Genomic DNA, 26,995 nt, shown 5'->3' with positions numbered 1-26,995 from the left:
TTGTTGTTGTTGGATAGGACAGAAATGGAGAGAGGAGGGGAAGACAGAGAGGAGGAAAGAAAGATAGACACCTGCAGACCTGCTTCACCGCCTGTGAAGCGACTCCCCTGCAGGTGGGGAGCCGGGGTTCGAACCGGGATCCTTATGATGCCGGTCCTTGTGCTTTGCGACAGCCCAACTCCCTGATTTCTCTATTCTAATTTCGTTCTTGGGATTGTTTTTGGTTATTCTGGGGTTTTTTGTTTGTTTGTTTTTGTGATTAAAAACAAGTTTTTAGTCATCTTGGTTCTATTTCATTAAAGAAGTCCTTGGGATTTTGAAAAAGATTGCATTGAATCTGTGTAATGGATTGGGTAAGATGATCATTTGAATGTTAATTCTATCAATTGGTGAGCCTGGACTGTCTTTCCTTTTCTTGGGCTTCCTATTGCTTTTAACAGTAACTTGTAGTTTTTGGTATACATTTATGTCTTTTATTTATTGGCTAGAGACCGTCAGAAATCGAGAGGGAATGAGTTAAGAGAGGGTGAAAGACAGAGAGACACCTGCAACACTGCTTCACCACTCGTGAAGCTTTCCCCCTGCAGGTGGGGACTGGGGGCTTGAACCTAGGTCCTTGCACATTGTAACATATGCGCTCAATCAGGTGCGCCACCACCCGGCCCCATAAGGTTTATTCCTTTTTTTTTTTTTTTTTTTTTTTTTTTTACCGGAGCACTGCTCAGCTCTGGCTTATGGTGGTACAGGGGGGGATTGAACCTGGGACTTTGGAATCTCAGGCATGAAAGTCTCTTTGCATAACCATTATGCTATCTACCCCTGCCCAAGGTTTATTCTTAAGCACCTAATTTCAGGTTTGCTCCCCCCTCCCCCAACAGGGTTATTGCTGGGGCTTGGTGCCTGCAGAGTTCACTGCTCCTGGGAGCTATTTTTCCATCCCCTCTGCCCTTCGTTTAATAGGACAGAAAGAAACTGAGTGTGAAGGAAGATGAGAGAAAGAGACATCTGCAACATTGCTTCACCACTTATGAAACTTACCCCCTGCAGGTGGGGAACAGGGGCTTGAACCCTGGTCCCTGAGCATAGTAACACATATATACTCAACCAGGTGTGCCAACATCCAGCCCCTCATATCATTAATCCTTAATGAATCAGTTTCTTAACTTATTTTTCTTCTAGTTTGTTACACATAGAAATTACACTGGGGGTGGGGTGGGTAGCAGAATGGGTATGCAAACGAGTTTCATGCCTGAGGCTCTAAGTCCCAGGTTTCATCTCTTGTACTCCAGAGCTAGGCAGTGCTCTGGTCTCTCTGTATTTCTCTCTCATTGAAATAAAATAAATAAAGGGGGTTGGGCAGTAGTGCACCGAGTTAAGCACACATAGTATGAAGTGTAAGGACAGTCTCAAGGATCCCAGTTCGAGTCCCAGCTCCCTATCTACATGGGGATTGCCTCACAAGTGGTGAAGCATTTCTGCAGGTTTATCTCTGTCTCTCCCTCTGTCTTCCCCTCCTCTCTCAGTTTCTCTCTGTCCTATCCAAAAAAAAAAATGGCTGCAGGAGCAGTGGATTCATAGTGCAGGCACCAAGCCCCAGAGATAACCCTGGAGATAATAATACTAATAATAATACAATAAATAAAATATTTAAAAAGAAGGGGGCAGGTGTTGGTGCACCTAGTTGAATGCACATGGGTCCAGATTCAATCCCTCAGTTTCCACCTACAGGGAAAAGGTTAAGAGCAAGTGCTGCATGTGTGTCTCTCTACCTCCCCTATCCCTCTAGATTTCTCTGTCTCTATTTTAAATACTGTGTTAAATAATAGGTGACGGGATTGGACATCTTTGTTTGTTTTTTTTTTTTTTTCCTGATTGCAGAGAAAAAACTTTGTCACTTAGTATGCTGTTAGCTATTAGTTTATCAAATATAATTTTATTATATTGAGGGTTACATTCCTTCTGTGCCTATTTTGTTTAGATTTTTTTCAGAAGCTTTTTCTGCATCTGTTTATGTGACCATGGGTTTTATATTTTCCTTTGTTGATGTATATCACATTCTTCTTCTTCTTCTAGCATTTGCCCTTCTTCCGTAGCCAGTCAACAGCGTCAGGTTGAGCCTGATGTCAAGTTTCGAGACCTCCTTTGAATCTGGAGAGGTGGCAGTCGTTGACTATGTGGGTCATAGTCTGTCTGGAGCCGCAGGGGCAGTTCGGGTCGTCTCTGGCTCCCCAGCGATGGAACATAGCGGCGCACCGGCCATGGCCTGTTCGATAGCGATTGAGGAGGGCCCAATCATAACATGCCAGGTCAAAGCCGGGTTGACCTTGCAGGGGTCTGTGATGAGGTGTTTGTTCTTTACCTCAGCTGACTGCCAACTCTGTTTCCAAGAGACTGGAACAGAGAAGTTCAGTGTAGGCATAGGGGACCAGATTTGGTGACGAGACGTCAAGCGTTGGACAGGGTGGGCGAAGATATCCGCGTATATTGGCAGGTCCGGTCGAGCGTAGACGTGGGAAATGAACTTAGATGCTGCCGCATCCCGACGAATATCTGGCAGGGCGATGTTGCTAAGAACTGGCAGCCATGGAACCGGGATGGAACGGATGGTTCCAGAAATTATCCTCATGGAGGAATATAATTTGGAATCGACCAAGTGGACATGGGGGCTACGGAACCATACTGGGGCACAGTATTCTGCAGTGGAATAGCATAATGCCAGAGATGATGATCGTAGTGTGGAAGCGCTCGCGCCCCATGAGGAGCTGGCCAGTCTTGCAATGATGTTATTCCTCGCGCCCTCCTTTGTTGCAGTTTTTATGAGATGTTTGTGAAATGACAGAGTGCGATCGAGAGTAACGCCAAGATAGACTGGCTGGGCTTCATGCTGGGTTCTCCTACCGCCAAGCTGCACATTAAGCTCACGCGAGGCCGAGGCATGGTGTAGATGGAAAACAGATGATACCGTTTTTGCAGTGCTAGGGATTAGTCACCATTTTTTACAGTAATCAGATATCAGAGACATGTCTTTTTTGAGTGTTTCCTCGAGGATGTTGAACTTTGATGCCTGAGTTGCACAGCAGATGTCATCGGCGTAGATGAACTTCCTTGAAGAAGATGTATATCACATTAATTTAATGTATTTCAGAATTCAGTTAGGTAAAGGTTTTGTTGATCTAGGTTCATCAAGTCTATTGACTTGTTTTCTTTGTTTCTTTTTGTGATATTTCTTTTCTTTTCTTTTTTTATTTTTTTTAGGTAGTAAGACTCCGAAAAGTTATTTTCAGTAATTTTCTGGGCCTCATGCAGTTATGCGCAAGGACCTGGGTTCAAACCCTGGCTCCCCACCTGCAGTGGCAGACACTTCACAAGTAGTGAAGTAGGTCTGCAGGTGTCTCTTCTTTTTTCTCTCCTCTATATCTCTCCCCTCTTAATTTCTCTCTGACATATTAAATTAAAAAAAAAAAAGAAAAAAAGAAGGGTGGGGAGTCAGTGTCCACAATAACCCTGGAGGCAATTTTTAAAAAGAAAGAAATGAATGTTTAGCTGCTGAGATCTCTAAGCAGAGAATTAAAGGAGCTACCTGGTGCTACAAAGGGGCCCCCACAATAATTCTGGTGGCTGGAAAAAAAATTTTTTTTTTAATTTCCTTTGTTTTTGGTAAGAAATTGAGAAAGGTAGTTATCAGGAAATCTTGGAAAGTTTTTTTTATCTTTTACCTTTTTCTTATTAAACCATTTTTATTTGATTAATAGTGGTTACAAGATTATAAGATAGGGAGTCGGGCGGTAGCGCAGCCGTTTAAGCGCAGGTGGCGCCAAGCACAAGGACGGGCCTAAGAATCCCGGTTCAAGCCGCCAGCTCCCCACCTACAGGGGAGTGACTTCACAAGCGGTCTTCTTCTTCTAGCGTTTGCCCTTCTTCCGTAGCCAGTCAACAGCATCAGGTTGAGCCTGATGTCAAGTTTCGAGACCTCCTTTGAATCTGGAGAGGTGGCAGTCGTTGACTATGTGGGTCATAGTCTGTCTGTAGCCCCAGGGGCAGTTCAGGTCGTCTCTGGCTCCCTAGCGATGGAACATAGCGGCGCACCGGCCATGGCCTGTTCGATAGCGATTGAGGAGGGCCCAATCATAACGTGCTAGGTCAAAGCCGGGTTGATGCTTGCAGGGGTCTGTGATGAGGTGTTTGTTCTTTACCTCAGCTGACTGCCAACTCTGTTTCCAAGAGTCTGGAACAGAGAAGTTCAGTGTAGGCGTAGGGGACCAGATTGGGTGACGAGACGTCAAGCGTTGGACAGGGTGGGCGAAGATATCTGCGTATATTGGCGTATATTCACAAGCGGTAAAGCAGGCCTACAGGTGCCTGCCTTTCTCTTCCCCTCTCTGTCTTCCCTTCCTCTCTCCATTTCTCTCTGTCCTATCCAACAACATCAGTAATAACTACAACAATAAAACAACAAGGGCAATAAAAGGAAATTAAAAAATCAAAAATTATTTAAAAAAAGAAAACAAAATTATAAGATTATTGAGTATCGCTGCATACCACACCACCAAAATGAAACTTTATTACTATTTTTTTACCTCCAGGGTTATTGGTGGGGCTCAGTGTCTGCACTACGAATCCACTACTCCTGGAGGCCATTTTTTCCCTTTTGTTGCCCTTGTTGTTTATCAGTGTTGTCGTTGCTATTATTGTTGTCGTTATTGTTGGATAGGACAGAGAGAAATGGAGAGAGGAGGGGAAGACAGAGAGGAGGAGAGATAGACACCTGCAGACCTGCTTCACCGCCTATGAAGCAACTTCCCTGCAGGTGGGGAGCCGGGGGCTCGAACCTGGATTCTTAAGCCAGTCCTTTCGCTTTGCACCACGTGCTCTTAACCCGCTGAGCTACTGACGGACTCCCTGAAGCTTTATTTTTTTAGAACGCACTAGTAAAGCTATCTAGTTCTGGGCAGTGTTTTTTTGGGGATACTTCTACTTACTGTTTTTTTTTCTTAGCTTGCAATTGTTAAGATTTTTTATTTCCGCCTGGTTGAATATTTAGAGATTGTATGATTCTAACAATTTGTCCATTTCTTGTTAGACTTCCTGTTGGGTTGTCAGAAAGGTCATGATGTTTGTTTTTTTTTTATGTTTATGCAGAAATGTATCATGACTTTCCTGACAGTCTAGTAATTTAGGAGTGTAAAGTTGTTTGAAATACTTAGTTGCTAATGTTACCTGATTCTAAAATTCATCAGGGAAAGCAGATGTGTAAGGATAGCTAAAACAGTTGGCAGCAACAGTAGTATTGGGGAACATACCTTTAAAAAAAAATCAAAATTAGGGCCTAGGAGATAGGTCACCCAGTAGTGTCTGCCTTACCATGCATGCCACCATGAATTTAAGCTCCAGAACCACAGGAGAGCACCATGGGTAGCAGCAGAGAGGATGGAGCTCCATTGATGGGATGGTGCTGTGGTGTCTTTCTGCTCATTTGTTACCTCTCTCTTCTTTCCTTTTTCCCTCATAAACTTTAGGTTTATGATATGACTTTCCTGGGTTAATTCTGTGGGTTTAGGGTACTAGTGCAAAAATGGTTCTGACGTACTCATTTTCAGGGGATAAACTGCCCTTGAAGAAGTATCCTTTTAGGAATTGTGTGGAGCTATTATATTCAAACAAAAATCAGACTAGATACAAGTTTTTCTTTCTATGTACTAAGAACAGAAACATTAGGATGGTGATATGAAAACAGCTGTATTAAAAAAAAAAGAAAACACCTGTATTAATACTTGCACACTATTTTAAACAACTTGCTTGCCTTTACTTTTGATATTTTTGCCATTGAATTTAGTTAAATGTGGGGGCAATTCATTGTTGAAATGATTTTAAATTAGTCATGAATCAGAGGAGAAACATCATTTCAAAGTAGGCATAATGTAACTAGGATAAATCTGCTAGAGAATTATTATTTTTTACTGTTTCTGTCACTAATCAGCTGACTAGAAGCTAATTCTAGGAACTTGAAAATATCTGGTTTCAATAATACTTGGTGTTTCACACTTTTTCCCCCTACCCTCTAGGGCCTTGCACTTGTGCAAATCCAAAGCTCCCATCATCCCCCCTCCCCATTTTGATTTCAGATAGAGAGCAGGAAAGGCACCACAACATTGCTTTGCTGTTCATACTGCTCCCATGTGGTGCCACAGGTTTAAACCCCGGTCATTGTATGTGATAAAATGTATTCATCTCCCTGCTCTGTATGGCATTATTTAAATCACTTTAAATCAGTTATGCTTGCCCCAGAAGATGTAACTACTGTATGAGTAGACAGTCAGAAGCAATATTGGTTTTATGAATTTTTGATGGTAGGCTAATTGTAAAGTTTTATTATAATTAGTCTTCTAAAGCTTAAATTTATTTATTTTTTTTTTTTTGTTTAATATTTTATTCTTTTTTTTTTATTTAAGAAAGGATTAATTAACAAAACCATAGGGTAGGAGGGGTACAACTCCACACAATTCCCACCGCCCAATCTCCATATCCCACCCCCTCCCCCGATAGCTTTCCCATTCTCTATCCCTCTGGGAGCATGGACCCAGGGTCATTGAGGGTTGCAGAAGGTAGAAGGTCTGGCTTCTGTAATTGCTTCCTCGCTGAACATGGGCGTTGACTGGTTGGTTCATACTCCCAGTCTGCCTCTCTCTTTCCCTAGTAGGATGGGTCTCTGGGGAAGCTGAGCTCCAGGACACATTGGTGGTGTCTTCAATCCAGGGAAGTCTGGCCGGCATCCTGATGATACCTGGAACCTGGTGACTGAAAAGAGAGTTAACATACAAAGCCAAACAAATTGTTGAGCAATCATGGACCCAAAGCTTGGAAAAGTGGAGAGGAAGTATTAGGGAGGTACTCACTGCAAACTCTAGTATACTTCTGCTTTCTTACTTTGGTGCCATACTCCAAACTCAGTCAATTTCTGCTTTGCGTTTCTACTTCTTTTTTTTTTTTTTTTTACATGCATAACATTCCCCAGATTCCCATTTAGCAATACAACCCCCACTATTTCATTCATCATTTTTCATGGACCTGTATTCTCCCCACCCACCCACCCACCCCAGAGTCTTTTGCTTTGGTGTAATACTCCAATTCCATTTCAGGTTCGACTTGTGTTTTCTTTTCTAATCTTGTTTTTCAACTTCGGCCTGAGAGTGAGATCATCCCATATTCATCCTTCTGTTTCTGACTTATTTCACTCAACATGATTTTTTTCAAGGTCCATCCAAGATCGGCTGAAAACGGTGAAGTCACCATTTTTTACAGCTGAGTAGTATTCCATTGTGTATATATACCACAACTTGCTCTGAATGACTCTGAAAATGTCCAATAGTTCTAGGTTATCTATCTCTTCATTTAGCTCCCTTATGTCTTTACTGATTTTCTTCCTGGATGATCTGTCAAGTTGAGATAGTGGGGTGTTGAAGTCCCCTACTATGATTGTGTTACTGTTAATATATTGCTGTAGCTCTTTCAGTAGAAGTTTGATGTATTTAGATGGCTTCTCATTGGGTGCATAGATGTTAATAATTGTTAAGTCCTCTTGATTGACTGATCCTCTGAGCATTAAGTAGTGTCCATTCCTATCTTTTTTAATCTTATCTATTTTAAAGTCTATCATGTCAGATATGAGAATAGCTGTTCCTGCCCTTTTTTTTGTGGGCCATTGGCTTGAATGATAGTTTTCCATCCTTTCACTTTAAGTCTGTGTTTGTCTTGTTGCGTTAGGTGAGTTTCCTGTAGACAACATATTGTTGGGTTGTGTTTTCTGATCCATCTTCCTACTCTGTGTCTTTTAATAGGTGAATTCAGGCCATTCACATTTATTGATATCAAAGATTGAAGATATTTTAACGCCATTCTTGTAGAGTTTTAGAGTGTTTTGATATATGTTCTATTTGTGGTGGTCTGGTTGTTTATAGGAAACCTTTCAGAACTTCTTTCAAGGCAGGCTTGGTGATGGTTGCTTCCTTCAACTGTTGCTTGTCTGAGAAGGTTTTGATGCTTCCATCTAGTCTGAATGACAGTCTAGCAGGATATAGTATTCTTGGCTGAAAGCCTTTCTCATTGAGCACTCGATAGATATCTTGCCATTCTCTTCTGGCCTGTAGTGTTTGTATGGAGAAGTCTGCTGCTAATCTTATGGGTTTTCCTTTGTAGGTGACTCTTTGTTTTTCTCTTGCAGCCTTGAGGATCCTTTCTTTATCCTTATTCCTTTCCAATCTAAGTATGACATGTCTTGGTGTCTTTAGGTCTGGGTTAATTCTGTTTGGGACCCTCTGGGCTTCTTGAATCTTTATGTCTTTGGTGTTGTCTAGACTAGAGAAATTTTCAGCTATTATGGCCTGGAGAACGCTTTCTTCCTCCCCTTCTCTTTCTTCCTCTGGTAAGCCAATAATGCGTATATTGTTTCTTTTGAAGTCATCCCATAGGACTCTGTTGTTGTTTTCAGCATCTCTTAATCTCTTTTTGAGATCTCTTACTTCTTCTTTAGTTGTCTCTAATTCATCCTCAATCTTGCTAATTCTGTCTTCAGCCTCATTGATTCTATTCTCTCTGCCCTCTACTGCTTTCTGGAGTTCATCTATTTTGTTGCCCTGCTCTGATACTGTTTTAGCTTGTTCAGCTAGTTGCCTTCTTAGCTCAGCAATTTCAGCTTTCAGCTCTCTAATAACCATGAGATAATTAGAATTTTCTTCCATATTCTCATTTGTTGTTCCTGCAGTTCTGATTACAATTTTTTCAAATTCTTTACTCACTCCTGTTATTATTTCCTTAGCTAATGTTTGGATGTTGAACTCGTTGTTTTGTGCTTTGCCCTCTGGAGGACTTTTAGCTGGACTCTTGTCCTGGTTCGAGTCTCCATTATTTTTTCTTGTTGTTTTAACCATTTTATATAAGTTAAGAGGTTTTTCAATCCCTGAGTTGGAGTTCAGTGGTGTAAAAGCCTTTTTTTTTCTTCCCCTGTAGGCTATGGTAGCCTGAGGGCTTTTAAACTATCAATAGGCTTCTTGGCTTAATCAATGACTCCTGACCAAGAGATAAAGCAGGGTGTGGCAGAGATAATCCAGTGGTTATGCAAAGAGACTTTCACAGCCCTTCAGCTATGCCACCGAGGTATAGGTCTTCTTCTGAGTTTCCCGGTTAGATCTCTGTGCCCTGGTGTCCCTCCCTGTTGCTGCTCCAGATTCTGAGGGTAGTAGCAATGGAGACTCAGAGTTGTACTTGGTGAGTCTCTGGGGAGTCCTTTCCTCCCTTCAGCTGTCCCCTTGTTGGTGGAGCAGACTGGAGGTGTTGTCTCCACTAACAAACTGTCGAACTGTTAGCAGTCACTTAATCTCTCCTTAGGCCCCTCTCTCCTCTCTGTCACCAGCCACGCGTGTTTGTACTCACGGGTGATTTACTGGGTTTCTGTGGTCATTCTAGTCCTGTCTTGTTTCGGTCCGGGTGGTCTCCTTTGGTATTCCTAGTTGATCCGGGAGAGGAGATTAAATTTATTTTTTATTAACCCTAGAAAAATGCTGTGAAATGTATAAAGTTGCCATAATTGTTGGTTTTTTTGCAAAAGAGCCATTTTTATTTATATTTGTAATATCTATATGAATATATGTGGTTTTGGTGCAAATATTTTTTATATTTTTATTTATTTATTTATTGGGTAGAGACAGAGAGAAATTGAAAGGAAAGGGGGAGATAAAGAACAGGGACACCTGCAGCACTGCTTCACCATTTGTAAAGCTTTCCCCCCAGCAGGTGGAGACAAGGGGCTTGAACCTGGGTCTTTGCATACTGAAGTGTGTGTGCTTAACCAGGTGTACCACCACTTGGCCCCCTGGTGTAAGTAAATACTTATATTTTACCATGTTATATTTAAAGTTTTGACCTATTTTGTTCTTATATTTAAGATGTAAAATTTTATATTAGAAAATGTTATTGAATAAGGGCTACTATGATTTTTAAAATGTATAGATAATACTTGTTCTCAAGTTGCAGATATTTCTATAACAATAGAAACACATTTCATAAGTGGAAGATCTTTCCTCCAAGTAATAAGTGGTCTAACTGTTATGTTCAGTCCTATGAAATACACTTTAATATAAAATAATATATTAAGCATAGATAACTTTCCTGCTTTTTTTTTTTTAAATAGTTGCTGATGTTTTCCTTTATTGATTTTATTTTTCTTTTTAGGTACTTAGTTGATAGCCGCTGGTTCAAACAGTGGAAAAAATATGTTGGCTTTGACAGTTGGGACAAATACCAGATGGGAGATCAAAATGTGTATCCTGGACCCATTGATAACTCTGGACTTCTCAAAGGTCATTATTCCACCAGTGAAACTGTACTTGTATTTGTTTCAGTATGTTAAACATGTAATATACAAAATTACTATAAGTAAACAGCTGTATTAAGAAATTTCTCCACATTTATAACTTTGACAAGTACCTAGATTATTTCTATCATAATTCTTATTATCTGTCATTATAAGTTGTTTCCCATTAATGAAATTCTAAGGGTTATTGTTTAAACTTTTAGATGAAGATCATGAATTAGAACGCAGTATCTTACTATTTTAGGAAAATGTGATGTGTATTGTTTCCCTGAATGGACATAAGACTATATTTTTTAAGTTTGTGAGGTACTGGTATATGTTTATCTTCTATAATATCAGTACTTGAGAGTCATTAAATATTTCTGAATACATTTAAAGAAAATTAAACATAAATGCCAGAACTTCCATTTCTGACAATAGATTGATAGGGACTAGATTTGTCTTCCCAACTGAATAAACTAAAACCTTGAGTAGACATATATATATATGAAACATTGGTTCTCAAAACAAGAAAGAATGGTGATAAGAGAAAAAAAACTTTTTGTCAAAGTTTGTCAGTTTTAAAAGCAGATTCTTGGAAAGAAGCAAGCAGCACTAGAGAGGGAGATTCGGTGAACTGGAGAACTTCTCTGAAGTCTTCAACTGATTTTGTTCAATGTTTGCATATGAAGAAGCTGCCTAAGACTTAACTGACTTCCCGCAAAAAGAGGAAAAACAATCATCGGCACTTGTATATGACCAAGAATAATTTGTGTTCCTTAACAGCCAGAATAGAAAACCTTATATTTCATGGGATAAACTACTGAATGTTTTTTGGTTTTTGGTTTTTGTTTTTTGGGTTTTTTTTTTTTTTTTTTTTTTGTCATCTAGTTTGTCTTTGGGGCTTGGTGCCTACACTATACATCCACTGCTTCTGACAGCCATTTTGTTTCTTTTTGATAGACAGAAATTGAGAGGTTAAAGGGAGATAGGGATAGAGAAAAAGGTATCTGCAGCATTGCTTCATCACCCACAGAATTTCCTCTCTGCAGGCGGGGACTTGGTGCTTGCACACTTTAATGTATATGATCTATCTGGTTTGCCATGCCCAGCCCCTGCTTTTACTTTTTCGTAAGACAAAAGAAAATTTAAAAAAAAAATTTTTTTTATTTCCTTTTGTTTCCCTTGTTTTATTATAGTTATTATTAATGTCATCATTGTTGGATAGGACCGAGAGAAATGGAGAGAGGAGGGGAAGACAGAGAGTGGGAGAGAAAGATAGACACCTGCAGACCTGCTTCACCACTTGTGAAGTGACTCCCCTACAGGTGGGGAGCTGGGGGCTCGAACCGGGATCCTTACGGGTCCTTGCGCTTTGTGCCACCTGCACTTAACCCGCTGCGCTACCGCCCAACTCCCAAAAGAAAATTTTTAATCCTCCTAAAATAAAAGCATATATTGCCTTCAGGGCTGCACCATGAATCCATTTTCCTGGAGGCCATTTTTTTCCCATGTTTGTTGCCCTTGTTGTTGTTATTATTGGTGGTGGTGTTGGATAGGACAAATAGAAATCGAGAGAGGAGGGGAGAGAAAGACACCTGCAGACCTGCTTCACCACTTGTGAAGTGACACCACCACCACCCCCCGCAGGTGGGAAGCTGAGGGCTCAAATCGGGATCCTTACTCTGGTCCTGGTGCTTATCCCGCTGCACCACCACTCAGCCCCCCAAACTATTTTAAGTTAGGTTAATCACCTCTTAGAGCAAAAAGCTGCAATGTATGTGTGTATATATATATGTGTGTGTGTGTGTATGTATGTATATACCCAGTAAGATGCAATTTATGTATACCTATATTTGTATATACCTGTGTGGTTTAAAAAGAATAGAATATTGCCCCATAGTACAAATATCATTGTTTTCTTTCATAATTTTTTTACTATATTTATTGGATAGAGACAGGCAGAAATCAAGAGGAACGGGGGAGATAGAGACAGAGAGATACCTGCAGCACTGTTTACCACTCACAGAGCTTTCCCTTTACAGGTGGAGGCCAAGGGCTTGAACCCGGGTCATTATGCACTATAACATATGCACTCAACCAGGTGTGCCAACCCAACCCCTCATTGTTTTATTTTTCTTTTGTTCTGAATGAATAAAAGCAACAAAGAACAAGAAGCAAATAGTGAAGTGGTGAATTTGAACTTATTTTTATAAATAACCACATTGAATATGATCAAAATTTGAATCTTTTATATACAGGTGTTTTGTTCAGTCTGTTGCACCACCTCCTGGACTGCTTGATACTAAAATCTGATAGAAACTTATCAATTGGTTAACAGTGCAAAAAAGTATACACAGGGTAGAGGGTGAATTAAAAAATAACATTAAGTAAGTGAAGAGTAAAGTACAAGGAAACTTCTTTAACCTTAAAACGTCATGAATGGAAAACCTACAAACATGCTTGATGGTGAAAGACTTGAATGTTGCCCTTCTAAAATCAGGAAAAGGCACAGTTGTCCACTCTCAACTCTCCCAACCAATATTATATTGGAGATTCAAACTAGTGTAGTAGGGTAAAAAGAAATGAAAAATGTACAGGTTGTACAAGAAGTAATAAATCTACCTTTAATGATACAGCTATATCTATGTAAAAGTTCAGTGACCTGCTACTCCAGAAAAAACTTCTAATAAGTGAGGTCATTTTACAGAATATAAGATCATATTTAAAAACTAGTTGTATTTTATATATTTAATAATAAACTCATGTGAATTGAAATTTTAAAAACATTTTATAGTAGCATCAAAAATTTTTAAAGTTTGACAAAATATATATAAGACCTGTACTCTAAAAACTATAAAACTTTGTTGACAGAAAATAAATGAAGAAAGTTACATTAGTGACTAACAAAACTTACTGTTGCTAAATTATCCAATTTAATCTATAGATTCAACAAAATTATCAGTCAGATTTTGACTAGGCACTTGAAAAAATTAAAATAACATTCATCTCCTTAAACTGAACAATACAGTGACTCAGTATATTTGCAATCTAATTTCACACTATTTTCATCTCATCTGAGATGTAAGTAGGTATTCTAATAAACCAAACTATCTTCAAATATTGATTGATTGATTGATTGATTTGCTTATTAGAAAGGGAGAGACCTAGAGTATTGCTCTAGCATTTGCAGTGCTTGGTCTCAAACCCGGTACCTCTGTGTTCTAGGCACTGAGCCACCTCCCTGGCTGCTATGAGTTCACATTACAACATGCCATTTTGTGGTTATGGAATACGTAGATTTTTTTATCATTTTTTATTGAGGGGCTTGGTAAATACTTTGCAGCATTTTTGTTGATACATTAGTTGTTTCTTATCTCTTCAGAAACATTCTTTGCAAAATACCCTCACCCACAACTTAGATCCTTTTACGTCATCATCATACAACAGGAACCCAAGATTCTCATCATCTCTTCTCTCCCTCTCCTTCCTCCTTCCCTAGAGACCTTTGGTTTGGTGCAATACACCATGTCCAGTCCAGTTTTGCATTGTGTTTTCTCTCTCTATTCCTACTTCTTAAGTGCCACCTATAGTGAGATCATTCAGTATTTGTCTTCTTTTTGGCTTATCTTAATTAACATGAGGGCTTCAGGTTCCACCAAAGATGAGGCAGAGGAGATGACTTCAGAGTTTGTTATTTCTAATGTATTCAACCAGATTGTTTGAAGATATGTACAATTCTTTGTATGTAATTAATTTATTATTCCTTCTGTAGATGGAGATGCCCAATCACTTAAGGAACATCTTATTGATGAACTAGACTACATACTGTTGCCAACTGAGGGCTGGAATAAACTTGTAAGCTGGTACACACTAATGGAAGGACAGGAACCAATAGCACGAAAGGTACAGATTAATAATTGAATAAAAATACTTCACTAAAGTAGTTTATATATGGAAAAATTATTTTTTTAATGAGAAAGAACTAGAGCACCACTCTGGCATGTATGGTGCTGAGGATAAGCTCAGGACCTTGTGCTTCTGAGTATATTTCACTATCTACCACCTCCCAGGCATCAGAATATTTCATTTTTTACCCTTATCATTTATTTTGAAGAAAAAGATAGCAGAATGTTACTGTACATTATGTTCTATTAACAGCTAAGACATATAGATGTTTATTCTAGAAACTGTTATAAAAACTTAACACGTTATTTAATTCTCACAGAAAATTCTGTGAAGTGAGTAGTATTACCCCATTTCATAGATGAAGAAGTAAAGACAGAAACAGGTAGGCTCAGAATCTTTTAGGAAGTTATATTAGTATTCAAACTTAGTCAACCCAATTATGTTTTCTTTATCATTGTACCATATTGCTTTTACAATACAACCATTAGAAAATAGTGAAGAGGTCAAGGTAGGTAGTATAATGGTCATGCAAAGAGACTCTTATGCCTCAGGCTCCAAAGTCCCAGTTCAATTTCCCATACCACCATAAGACAGAGCTGAGACGTACTCTGGTTAAGAGAAGTGTAGGGGTTTGGGCAGTGGCACAGCAGGCTAAGATCACATGATGCAAAGCACAAGGACCAGCACAAGGATCCCAGTTGGAGCCCCCAGCTCCTCACCTCCAGAGGGGTCACTTCACAGGTTGTGCAGCAGGTCTGCAGGTGTCTATCTTTCTTTTCCCTTCCTCTCTTGATTTCTCTCTGTCCTTACCAACAAGGACAGCAACAACAACAATAGTAACAACAATGGCAAAAAAGGGGGGAAAAAATAGCCTCCAGGAGGAGCAGTGGATTCATAGTGCAAGCACAGAATCCCAGCAATAACCTTGAAGGGGGTTTGAAGCGTGAAGAAACTAAAAGAAGTACTTATCTGATGTAATTTTTTTTTTTAGATTTAAATATATAGATACTGAATTATCCCTTAAAGTCTTGCGGTTAAAATAGCCTAGTAACATTACAACATGGTGCATGTTCTTTACTTTTGGACCAAAAACCACTTATAAAAAATAGAATTTTGCTATAGAGCAATGCCAGCTACTCAAAGTAAACATGCCAAAATTCAGGCTTGCAAGATAGTTCACTATGTGAGAGCACTAACTTAAATGCCTGGGTTCCAATTTCAATCCCTAACACCACCTTATGCAAGAGCTGAGAGCTGTTCTTTGTTTCTTTCTCCCTATCCCATACACTTTCTCTTTCATGAACAGTTTGTTAAATAGATTGGTTAGTCCAATAAACTATATTTGAATTTATTTGAAGCACATAATACAATGTTGCTTTATTTTGTATTTTTACGTATGACTTGACTCTTCTAAATAGAATGTTTATTTGTCTTTGATTTAGGTTTAGCTTAGGTTAATTTTGGTTTGGTCACTTAGGCATTTCAAAATTAGAATTCCTTGTTTATAGGGCTCCTGCTTAAGAGTTCTACTGAAGGTCTCTCTATCTCTTTGCTTCTCTATCTCCCCCACTCAATTTCTCTCTATCGCTATCCAAAAAAAGAACTCAAATACTTAAGATACTCTACCCAAGCATCCTCATTTGCACTGGTCAGATAGAGATGACAGTTTCTGAACTTAGAGTTGATGGTATCATAAAATGAGGCTAGTGTAGAAAGGTCGACCATATGCCACACATTAGAGGAAGGAGCTGTAATTTACTGAGGGCTGGAGGTCAACTCTGATAGCCAGGCTCTTAAGATGCTCCCAGTGGTAACCACTTCTTTGTACCTACACTCTTGTATACTTTCCCACATTGTAACAGAGCTATTCTATCTGACTAATAGGATGTGACACTTCTGAAATTAATTTATAGTAGATACTGGTACTTCTAACTTAGAGGTACATTCTCTTGAATCAGCAGCTGGATGAAGCCATATGCTCTAAGGCAACCAATGGAGAGACTCACACAATGAGGAACTAAAGTCTCTGCCAACAACTGGAGTGGGACTGAATCAGGCCAATAAGCCCATAAATGAGCTTGGAAGCAGATAATGTGATAAAACACCATAACTTAATTAATAATCATTGTATGTAGTGTAAAATACTAATTTTAAGTAGAGCTTTTACTAAAATCAACATATGTTGGATGAGAAGATAATGCCCAGTGTTTTTCTGATAGGAATTATTCAGTCTGTTTTTTGTTCCCAGTATAATTTACAAATTAGTGACAAAAGATAGTTAGATTTATCTTCCAGCTACCTAAAAGTAGAAGAGTATGCTTTTGAGTTATCCTGAGGTCAAAAAAAGCAATCAACTGAATTATATATACAAAATGAAAAAGAATAAAGTGTTTTTTTGTAGCAATAAACATGTAATTCTGTTTTTAAAAATTAAGAAATGGAAATTAAACCTAATCAAGAAATAGAAAAATTAGAAAATATATACATATATGTGATTCTTTTTTTTTTTCTTTACTCACTGTAAAGGACAGTGAAATTAGACAAGTGAAATAAAAATGCACTTTGACAAGGCTAGTTAAGAATAAAAAGAAATTGATCGACCAGTCAACGCCCACGTTGAGCGGGGAAGCAATTACAGAAGCCAGACCTTCCACGTTCTGCATCCCATAATGACCTTGGGTCCATACTCCCAGAGGGATAAAGAATAAGAAAGCTATCAGGGGAGGGGATGGGATATGGAGATCTGGTGGTGGGAATTGTGTGGAGTTGTACCCCTCTTGTCCTATGGTTTTGTTAATGTCTCCTTTTTTAAATAAATAAATAAGTAAGTAAAAAGAAAAGAAGAGATGGCCTGTATTATGAGTGAAGAAAGTAGTATCATAGTTTGGAGATTTCAAAAATATATATATTTTGAACAACTTTTGTAATAATTTGAATATCTTGATGCTTCAAACACATTTGTAGAAAAATCCAGTTGAATGTTGAACCAATAAGAAATAAAAGGTCTGAACTGTCCTTTATAAATAAGGAAATTAAATTACTAAATTAAAATCTTCCCACAAAAAAAAAAAAATGTTTACAGAAAACTTGATCAATATACTCAACCAAGTGTTTAAGAAAGAATTATGGGGGTCGGGCGGTGTCGCAGTGGGTTAAGCGCATGTGGCGCAAAGCTCAGGGACCGGCGTAAGGATCCCGGTTCGAGCCCCCGGCTCCCCACCTTCAGGGGAGTCGCTTCACAGGCGGTGAAGCAGGTCTGCAGGTGTCTATCTTTCTCTCCCCTTCTCTGTCTTCCCCTCCTCTCTCCATTTCTCTCTGTCCTATCCAACAACGAATTGCGTCAACAAGGGCAATAATAATAGCCACAACGAAGCTACAACAAGGGCAACGAGAGGGGGGATAAATGGCCTCCAGTAGCGGTGGATTCATGGTGCAGGCACCGAGCCCAGCAATAACCCTGGAGGAGGGGAAAAAAAAAAAAAAAGAAAAGAAAGAATTACATTAATCCTATAATACTATCTCAGAGTACTAGAGATTGAATACTTACCGGATAATCTTGTGAGGCTAGCATAAATGTTGCACAGTCCTCAATAACAGTAATAAGAAAAATTTACAGGCAATTTTAACTTATAAATATAGATTCTCAATTTCCAAGTACAACAATATGTTTAAAAAAAAAAAAAGCAGGGAGTTGGGCACTAGCGCAGTGGGTTGAGTGCAGGTGGCACAAAGTGCAAGGACTGGTGTAAGGATCCCGGTTCGAGCCCCCAGCAGGGAAGTCGCTTCACAGGCAGTGAAGCAAGTCTGCAGGTGTCTATCTTTCTCTCCCCCTCTCTGTCTTCCCCTCCTCTCTCCATTTCTCTCTGTCCTATCCAACAACAACATCAGTAACAACAACTACAACAATAGAACAAGGGCAATAAAGGGAATAAATAAATATTTTTAAAAGCAATAAAAATGACATTTTAAAGTTAAATTTAAGTTTGAAAATCATCTCATAATTTTGGTATTGGTCAAACATAGTAGGAAATTATCTTAAGATGCAGAAAAAGTATATCATAAAAATATCTGTATAGTGATTTAGAATTTTTGGAAGTAGAAATAACTACAGACATAATTATTGCTAAAGTATTAAAAGCTCTCCCTCTGAGATTAGTCACAAGATAAGATTAGCTGTTTTAGAGGACTGTGCCAGTATAGAGCTGAAAGAATAAAGATTGAAAACAATAGTACCTCAGTGTTCTAGAGGATATATTTTATATGTTGACAAGTCCAAAATTGTATTGATAATTAGAATTAGTAATTGCTTTGCATTGTAGCTGATTAGAAGCTCAATATAGAAAAAGCAGTTAGGGGAGTCGGGCTGTAGCACAGTGGGTGTAGTGCAGGTGGCACAAAGTGCAAGGACTGGCGTAAGGATCCCAGTTCAAGCCCCCAGCTCCCCACCTGCAGGGGAGTTTTTTCACAAGTGGTAAAGCAGGTCTGCAGGTGTCTATCTTTCTCTTCTCCTCTGTCTTCCCCCTCCTCTTTCCATTTCTCTCTCTGTCCTATCCAACAATGATGACAATAATAATAACTACAATAAAACTACAAGGACAACAAAAGAGAATAAATAAAATAAATATTTAAAAGAAAAAGCAGTTATATATTTATAATACAACAAAGCTAAATTTTAAAGTAATGTTCATAGTGCCAGAAAGATAGCTCATAGAGAAGGATACATGCCTTACTATATGCACAGCCCAGGTCTGACTCTGCTGTTGTGAGGATAGGCTCTGTGGTGTTTCTCTCTCTTTATGTTTCTTTCCTTCTCTTTCTACCTGAATAATACAGTTGGCTGGTGGATGTAGATAGCATAATGGTTATGCAAAGAGACTCATGCCTCAGGCTCCCAAGTTCCAGGTTCAATTCCCCATACCACTATAAGCCAGAGCTGAGCAGTGCTCTAGTTTAAAGAAAAAAATGCTGGGATAGTGAAATTGTGTAAGCATGAAACCCTGGCTACATACACAAAAATAATGGTAATAAAATATTATTTACAATGATCAAAATACTTAGGTCTAAACAAAACAAAAAAAACTACCTTTTTCTACACTGAAAGTTACAGAAAGTTGTTGAGCAAAATTAAAGACCTAATGAATTAGTCTGGATGAGAACTGTAGGGGAAGGATTGTCAACAAATGTTTTCTGTGAAAAGTCAGATAGTGAATATCTTCAGCTTTGTAAGCTAACATAACTTTTGTGGACTCTACTTTGCTGTTTTGCGCATAAAAGCAGTCATACTGAGTAGTATTCCATTGTGTATATATATATCACTACTTTCTTAGCTACTTATCTGTTGCTGGACACTAGGTTGTTTTCAGTTTGGGAGTATTACAAATTGTGGCTCTATGAACATAGGTATACACACATCTCTTTGAATCGTTGTGTTTATTTCCTTAGGATAGATCTCCAGAAGAGGAATTGCAGGGTCATAGTATAGGTTCATTTCTAGCCTCTAAGAGTTCTCTAGGCTGAGTCAGGGTGTTTTGCAGATACCTCTCTTGGTGAGGTGAGAAATTGTACCATGTGCCAACAAGTAATAAACCATTAACCTCCTAATAAAAAAAGTAACGGGGGTAGGGGGGGAAGCAACCATAGATTATACATATGGGTATGGCTGTGTTTTGATAAAATGTTATTTACAGAAATATGAACTGTGTTGAATTTAGCCTGTTGACCATAGTTTGCCTACCATTAATCTAAGCACTGACTAGTTAAGGCCTACTAATATTACAAAAAGGAGCAACTAAAATAGGTGGGGGTGGAGGACTCAACTAGATGGCTGCATTTTGTTAAGAATATATGTCACCATCTCTGTCTTATTAAAAGGTACAAAAGTAAAAATAGGGTTGGTGAACATTTCAGTTAATGGTCTTACTAGTCAGTTGAAGTGTATTGGCTTTATTTGAATCCTGATACAAGCAATATATTAAAAATGAAATAGCAGAGACAATTTGAGTATGACTAGATATATGTTATAAGGAATTAATTTTAATTTTGGGGACTAGATGTTGGCTCACCTGGTTAAGCATTGCACATTACCTTGTGCAGGGACCCGGGTTCAAAGCCTCTGGTCCCCACCTGCAGGGGAAAGCTTACGAGAGGTGAAGCAGGGCTGCAGGAGTCTCTCTGTCTCTTTCCCTTTATCACCCACCCCCACCCCTCTCAATTTCTATCTAGTAATAAATAAATATATTTAAAAAATTAAAGGGAGGTGGGGTGGTAGTGCAATGGGTTAAGTGCACATGGCACAAAGTGCAAGGACCGCTGTAAGAATCTTGGTTGAGTGTCTGTCTCCCCACCTGTGGGGGGGAGGGGGGGTAGGTTGCTTCACAAGTGGTGAAGCAGGTCTGCAAATGTCTAGCTTTCTCTCCCCCTCTCTGTCTTCCTCTCCTCTCTCTTCCTCTGTCCTACTCAACAATGACAGCAACAACAACAGTAATAAAAAACAAGGGCAACAAAAGGTAAAAAATAGCCTCCAGTAGCAGTGGATTCGTAGTGCAGACACCAAGCCCCAGCAATAACCCTGGAGGGGAAAAAAAAAATTTTTTTTTAAAGCGTTAGTTTTAATTTTTTACATGTGACAATGATGTTATGGTTATATTCTTGGTTTTGAGGAAATGAATCCAGCAGTCTTTGTGTTTGGAATATAAAAGGGTTCGTTTCTTATGCATTGATACTGGTAATTTCAATACTCCTGTTATATAATAGTTAACCTACTTGTCTGTCTCTATCACTAGTGTTCTTTCTCTAATTCCAGAGATATATGTTCCAATTATTAGACATAAATCCTACCAAAAATGAAAGAAAAAAAGAATGTAACCAACTAACTCCTTGAAATAAATAACCATGTCAATTAGACCCTATGCTTCCAAATTGTGTTAGCATACTGGGTTTTCAGGGTAATCACTTGGAATAAAGGAAAATTTCTTTGAAACATTTCTTTGCTGATAAAGCACATCATGTTAAAGTTTATCAAATATATTTTATGGCTATATACAAAATGCTGTTAATATTCACAATAAAATAAACACATAAAACCTATTTCATTCTGCATAAAATTGCATTGCCTTCAATAAGTAAAGGCACCTTTATCTTTGTGACCATAAATTAATAAAGCTATACACACACATTCATATATAAAATGGTGGACAAGAAGCCAGATTTTACCTTGTGATTACGCCTCATTTATAGAATTATAACAATGTTGTAATAGCAAAGTATGCAGTTTGAAAAATATATTTTGTTTCTTTACTCACTTTATTATAGTTAAATTACCCAGTTTTTCCCAAGATATATTGGTTTTATGAAAATAGGTTATTATTAAAAGTAACTGTGGAACTGCTTATTTAGAAAGTATATACTGGGGACAAGTGGTGGTATACCTGGTTGAGTACATACATTACAGTGCACAAGGACCCATGTTCGAGCCCTGGTTTCTCACCTGTAAGGGGGGAAGAAAGCTTTGCTAGTGGTGAAGCAGGACTTCAGGTGTCTCGCCCTCTCTATCTCCCCTTTCCCTCTCAATTTCTGGCTATCTCTATCAAATAAAGATAACGAAAACATTTTAGTAAAAAAGAAATACACAATGTAAATCTTAATGAGTGATTTTCTTAATTTTTTGATTAATTACCTACTTTACTGTATTATTTTAGGAGCCTTACTAGGATATTGAGCCCTAGAGCCAATATTTCTGATTGATAGACATATTTGATTCCTAGTTTTCTGCTTAAATATAGTTGGAAATAATCTTACAAAATTAAATGACATGATGTCTTTTACTACACCTCAAACCTCAAAATATGTAATAGATTTTAGCCAAATCTCATTAGTTAAGAGGTAAAAAAAGGTTATATAATAGTTTGTAAAGTCAAGTAAATAGAGGTGCAGACTTTCAACAGTTTTAGAACTTTGTAACAGTTATAACTAGGAAGAGATATAACAAAATATCCTCACAATATTGTTGAATACCAGATAAATTGCTTTTGAAATTTTTGAGCTGAAATAATTTCCCAGCAAGTGAAAAGCAAATTTGTAAGTCCCTGGCTGAATTGAAGCTGAGCTTATGAGTACAAGTCATTTGGAGCCTCCCTTTTGCCATATTTGTCTAATGTATCACGTATCAGGCTGATTACTATTTTCAGAAACAGTATTCATGACTGAAATCCTACAGTTAACCTTTGGAAGATCAAAAGGAAATATACTTGTTAAAAGGTGATCTAATATATGTGTGTGTGTGTGTGTGTGTGTGTGTGTGTGTGTGTGTACATATATATAATTGTTCTTTCTCCTTTATAGCTTGTTTACTTAACAGCTTTCTGTTATGTTTGTTGCATAGAATGACTAAGTGTGCATATAAAGGTCAAACAAAGTCATCGTATAGATGGAAAACTAACATATCAATTACAGGACTAGCTGAATATTTTGGCAGCAGTAATTAGTTATGTTTCAGTGGTGATCTGTTGTTTTATTTTAAAGTCTTTTAGGAAAATGTTAGATTGGTGAAATGTGTATTGCTATAGCTGACATGGATTTGTTTTGTTTTTCAGGTAGTTGAACAGGGTATGTTTGTAAAGCACTGCAAAGTAGAAGTATATCTCACAGAATTGAAACTTTGTGAAAATGGAAACATGAATAATGTTGTAACTCGAAGATTTAGCAAAGCTGATACTATAGGTAATACAAGATCCTGCAACTTTGTTAAGCCATTGCTAAAAGTAATTATGATTCTGTATGCTGTTAAATATCTTAGCTTAGAATTGAATTAACCTATTTCTAGCACTACTTGAAACTCATCTACTAGATGAGTTTGATATTTGTTTCATTTTGCTTATTTAAAAAGAATAGACTTAATTTACTTAATAGAAAATGTGTGTCATTTAAGTAAAAACATGCTCAAATCTTGTCAGCTAGTCTCCAGTGCAGTAATAATCTTTCTCCTTCATAGCATGGAAAGTAATTATTTCCTCTTTCTGTTCTTTAAATTGTATGTCTAGTTACCTAATGTAACAGACTTAGCACTATTTTAGTATGATAATTTTTCTTCCTATTTTATTTAATAGGACAGAGAGAAACAGAGAGGAAGAGGGAGAGAGAAAGACACCTACAGACCTGCTTTACCACTTGTGAAGTGTATCCACTCACTGCAGGTGGGGGGTGGGATCTCAAACCCAGGACCTTACACTGTGCTTAACCCAGCAGCCCTGCTTGTTAGTTTTTTAAATGAGTAGTTTGGGAAATAATAGTTTCAAATATAAGTATACTTAAAAATACATATGTATGGAACAAAATAGACTAAATAGATTAAACTGAAAAATATCATGCTTAATGAAGTAAATAAAGAAGTGAAGGAAAGCTACCAGATTATTTCACTCATATGTAAATAGAATATAGAGAACTAAAACACATGAACTTGGCGGGGCATGGGGGGGGGGAGTTGATCCATATCTAAGACCTTAGGAAAATTAGGGTGGTTATCATTAGGGGGGTGGAGGCATGGGACTTTTGTGAGATGTATGTTGTGGAACTATATACTTATTATCTTATTGTAAATCACTATTAAATTTACAAATTTAAATTAAAAAGTACATATGTATATGTCTACATATAAGTATATGGTTAAAACACATAAATTGTTTCTGATTATATAAAGCACACATTAAATTTAATATAAGGAATGTGTTGAATAAAATGTTTTTAAAATAAATGATTATTTATTGGAAAATAAGATTATAGCATTTATATTGATCTTGTTCAGAAGTGTAGACTGGAGAATACAGAATACAGAATACAGCAAGGATGAGATACTAACAAACCTATGAATAAAAATTCATAGACTTCCATTTTGAAGCCATTCAAGTGTTCTTTGAATAAAAGTCAATAAGAGTGTTTCTAAATTTTAAACTGCATTTGAGTTTCACAGTCTTCCTATTCAGAGCTAGAAAAAATAGCCTTAAGCTGTGCTTTTCATGAAATACGTACTAAATACCCAGTGCTTGGTTAATCCTAATTCACTGAAATAAAGTGTTATATATGAATTTTCTCCATCTTTATTTAGCTGTAAGTTTGAGGTGTGGTTTTAGTGCACTCATGTACTCCTTTCTTAAAGCTGAGTATTTGAAATATTAGCAATTCCATATGTAAATGTCATTTTATTATGGTCTTTAAAGATAAGTGCTTCACTTTATTATTAGTGATTTACAAAATTACAGGATAATGTGTGTATAATTCCACACCACTCCTCCTCCACCACCACCACCAGTGTTCCATGCCCCCATACCCCTCCAGCATAAAACTGACATAGTTCTCACAAGTTCACATATATGGGCTGAATATATATATATATATATATATATATATTCAGTCCTGCCTTCACTGCCTCTCTAAGTCAATATAAATACTATAATCTTATTTTCCAATAAATAACCATTTATTTTAAAAACCTCTGGTGGGGCAAAAACAAAGGTTCCTGGTCACAAACATTTCAAGTCTCAGTGGAATTAAGGTTCAGAGACCTCTGGTCATCTTCTACTAACTCCTAGGAGTTTGGATCAAAATTCTTTTTCTTTTATAAATATGTAAATTTTAAATTTTTCAATAAGCATAAATAAGAGACAATAGCTTTAAATGGGGGGTAAATTTTTTATTAAAAAGGACTAAAGTGACCAGTGTTTTCTAGCTTCATCATGAACTCTATTTTTCTTCCTTGGTAATGTTCTATTTCTTAATATAGGTGCTAGTTACTTGGGTGTATTATGATATACTGATGACTTGTGCATTTTTCTTTATACATGTTACATATTAGTGAAAACAACATCATACACCCTTTCAAAATAGAATAATACAGTGTATGTTTTCATTACTTAAATATCTGGCCAATTGAATTTAAATTTTTAAATATACTATATTTACTCATGTAGTGCCTTCATCAAAAACTCATTGACTACAAGATTACTGTAGAATGTTGAATAGAGTATAAATAATATTGGTGTACTAAATTTTTATAATAATGAATTTTTATATTTATGGGAAATATGATTGCTAGGTTGGTGTTTTATTAGTTTTTTTTCTTAAAACTAAGTATTCTAAAATTTAGAAAAATGTGTTCCTTTTGTCATATAGTATCTCATCTACAGCGTTTTAAGTCTGCAGTAGGCAAATTATTGACGAGAATTATATACATTTAATGGTGGGTTCTGCTAGCTCTCATGTTTGACATTTTTTTTTCTTTTTTAAGATTTTATTTATTCATGACAAAGAGAGGAGGAGAAAGAGAAATGACTAGACATCACTCAGGACCTCATGCTTGAGAGTCCAATGTTTTATCAACTGTGCCACCTCCCGGACCACTTTTTGACATTTTTAAAGATTTGTTAAACTGTTATACTGAAACTTAATTACATCTGTAATTGCAAATGTATAGATACTCCTGTGCCATATTATAGCAGATTAAACTGCTCAGGTTAAGAAAAAAAATTTTTTTTCATCCTGTTTTTGCCTCTCAATCAGAATCAAAAAGACATGAACACACACACACACACACACACACACACACACACACACATATATATATATTATTTCTTTATTGGGGAATTAATGTTTTACATTCAACAGTAAATATAATAGTTTGCACATGCATAACATTCCCCAGTTTCCCATATAACAATACAGCCCCCACTAGGTCCTCTGTCATCCTTCATGGACCTGTATTGTCCCCACCCACCCACCCCAGAATCTTTTTTACTTTGGTGCGATATGCCAAATCCATTTCAGGTTCTACTTGTGTTTTCTTTTCTGATCTTGTTTTTCAACTTATGCCTGAGAGTGAGATCATCCCATATTCATCCATGAACACATATATTTTTTTAAAAAAATGACCAAAGTTATATATTGTGGTATTTTAAATGAATAAACCATTAATCAGAATGCAAGAAGAGAGCCTCTTGTTGTTCACTTATTTACTATACAAATATTTATTGTGTTTCTACTATGTCTCTGGTGAAGTTTTGGAAAAGTGACAATGAAAAAACCTAGCATATTGAAAGCTTTTGATAAGAAAACATTATCTTCCTCTCAGATAATAGGAAAATATATGACTTTATGTTGGCAATAAAGAATTTTAACCAATGGATATATCCCTTTAAAAAGGACATTTCATTTTCTTTTGTGTTCATATACTCAAATTTAGATAGCTATTTAAATTGTTCAGCTTGTTATGAATTATTAATTTGGTTGTTATAATTGAACATACTTTCATTTATAACATCTGTGAATCATACTACAACTTGTATTTCATATCATCTGAAAATATATATAGTTTATAGTATAAAAATATATATATAGTTTATAATATAAAAAATAAAGTTTATTCTGTATAACATAAGTTATACATTAATATTGTATATTTGAACTCTTTGAACTCCCACATATTTGCTCATCTGTTCTTGGCCCTGTGTGACTTTTTTTTTTTTTTCCCTCCAGGGTTATTGCTGGGCTCGGTGCCTGCACTATGAATCCACCGCTCCTGGAGGCCATTTTCCCCCCTTTTTGTTGCTCTTGTTGTTGTAGCCTCTTTGTGGTTATTATTATTGCCATTGTTGATGTTGTTCGTTGTTGGATAGGACAGAGAGAAATGGAGAGAGGAGGGGAAGACAGAGAGGGGGAGAGAAAGATAGACACCTGCAGATCTGCTTCACCGCC

General features: G+C 37.3%; 1 protein-coding gene across 7 annotated transcripts in view; it reads left to right on the top strand.

The window, feature by feature from the left end:
- USP15 (ubiquitin specific peptidase 15) overlaps nt 1-26,995 on the top strand; it is a 117,331-nt gene that overhangs the window by 17,411 nt on the left and 72,925 nt on the right. For all 7 annotated transcript variants that reach the window (XR_009550793.1, XR_009550794.1, XR_009550795.1 and 4 more), the window contains exons 2-4: nt 10,225-10,352; nt 14,121-14,251; nt 22,846-22,972. Coding sequence is in view for 4 of the 7 variants with exons in the window: in XM_007516874.3 (XP_007516936.1) it covers nt 10,225-10,352; nt 14,121-14,251; nt 22,846-22,972 (386 nt within the window). In the remaining 3 variants the exon portion in view is untranslated. The remainder of the gene's footprint in view (nt 1-10,224; nt 10,353-14,120; nt 14,252-22,845; nt 22,973-26,995) is intronic.

The sequence above is a fragment of the Erinaceus europaeus genome, chromosome 7 (assembly GCF_950295315.1).
Source record: "Erinaceus europaeus chromosome 7, mEriEur2.1, whole genome shotgun sequence".
Lineage (NCBI taxonomy): Eukaryota > Metazoa > Chordata > Mammalia > Eulipotyphla > Erinaceidae > Erinaceus > Erinaceus europaeus.
This window is presented reverse-complemented; position numbering and strand designations above follow the sequence as displayed.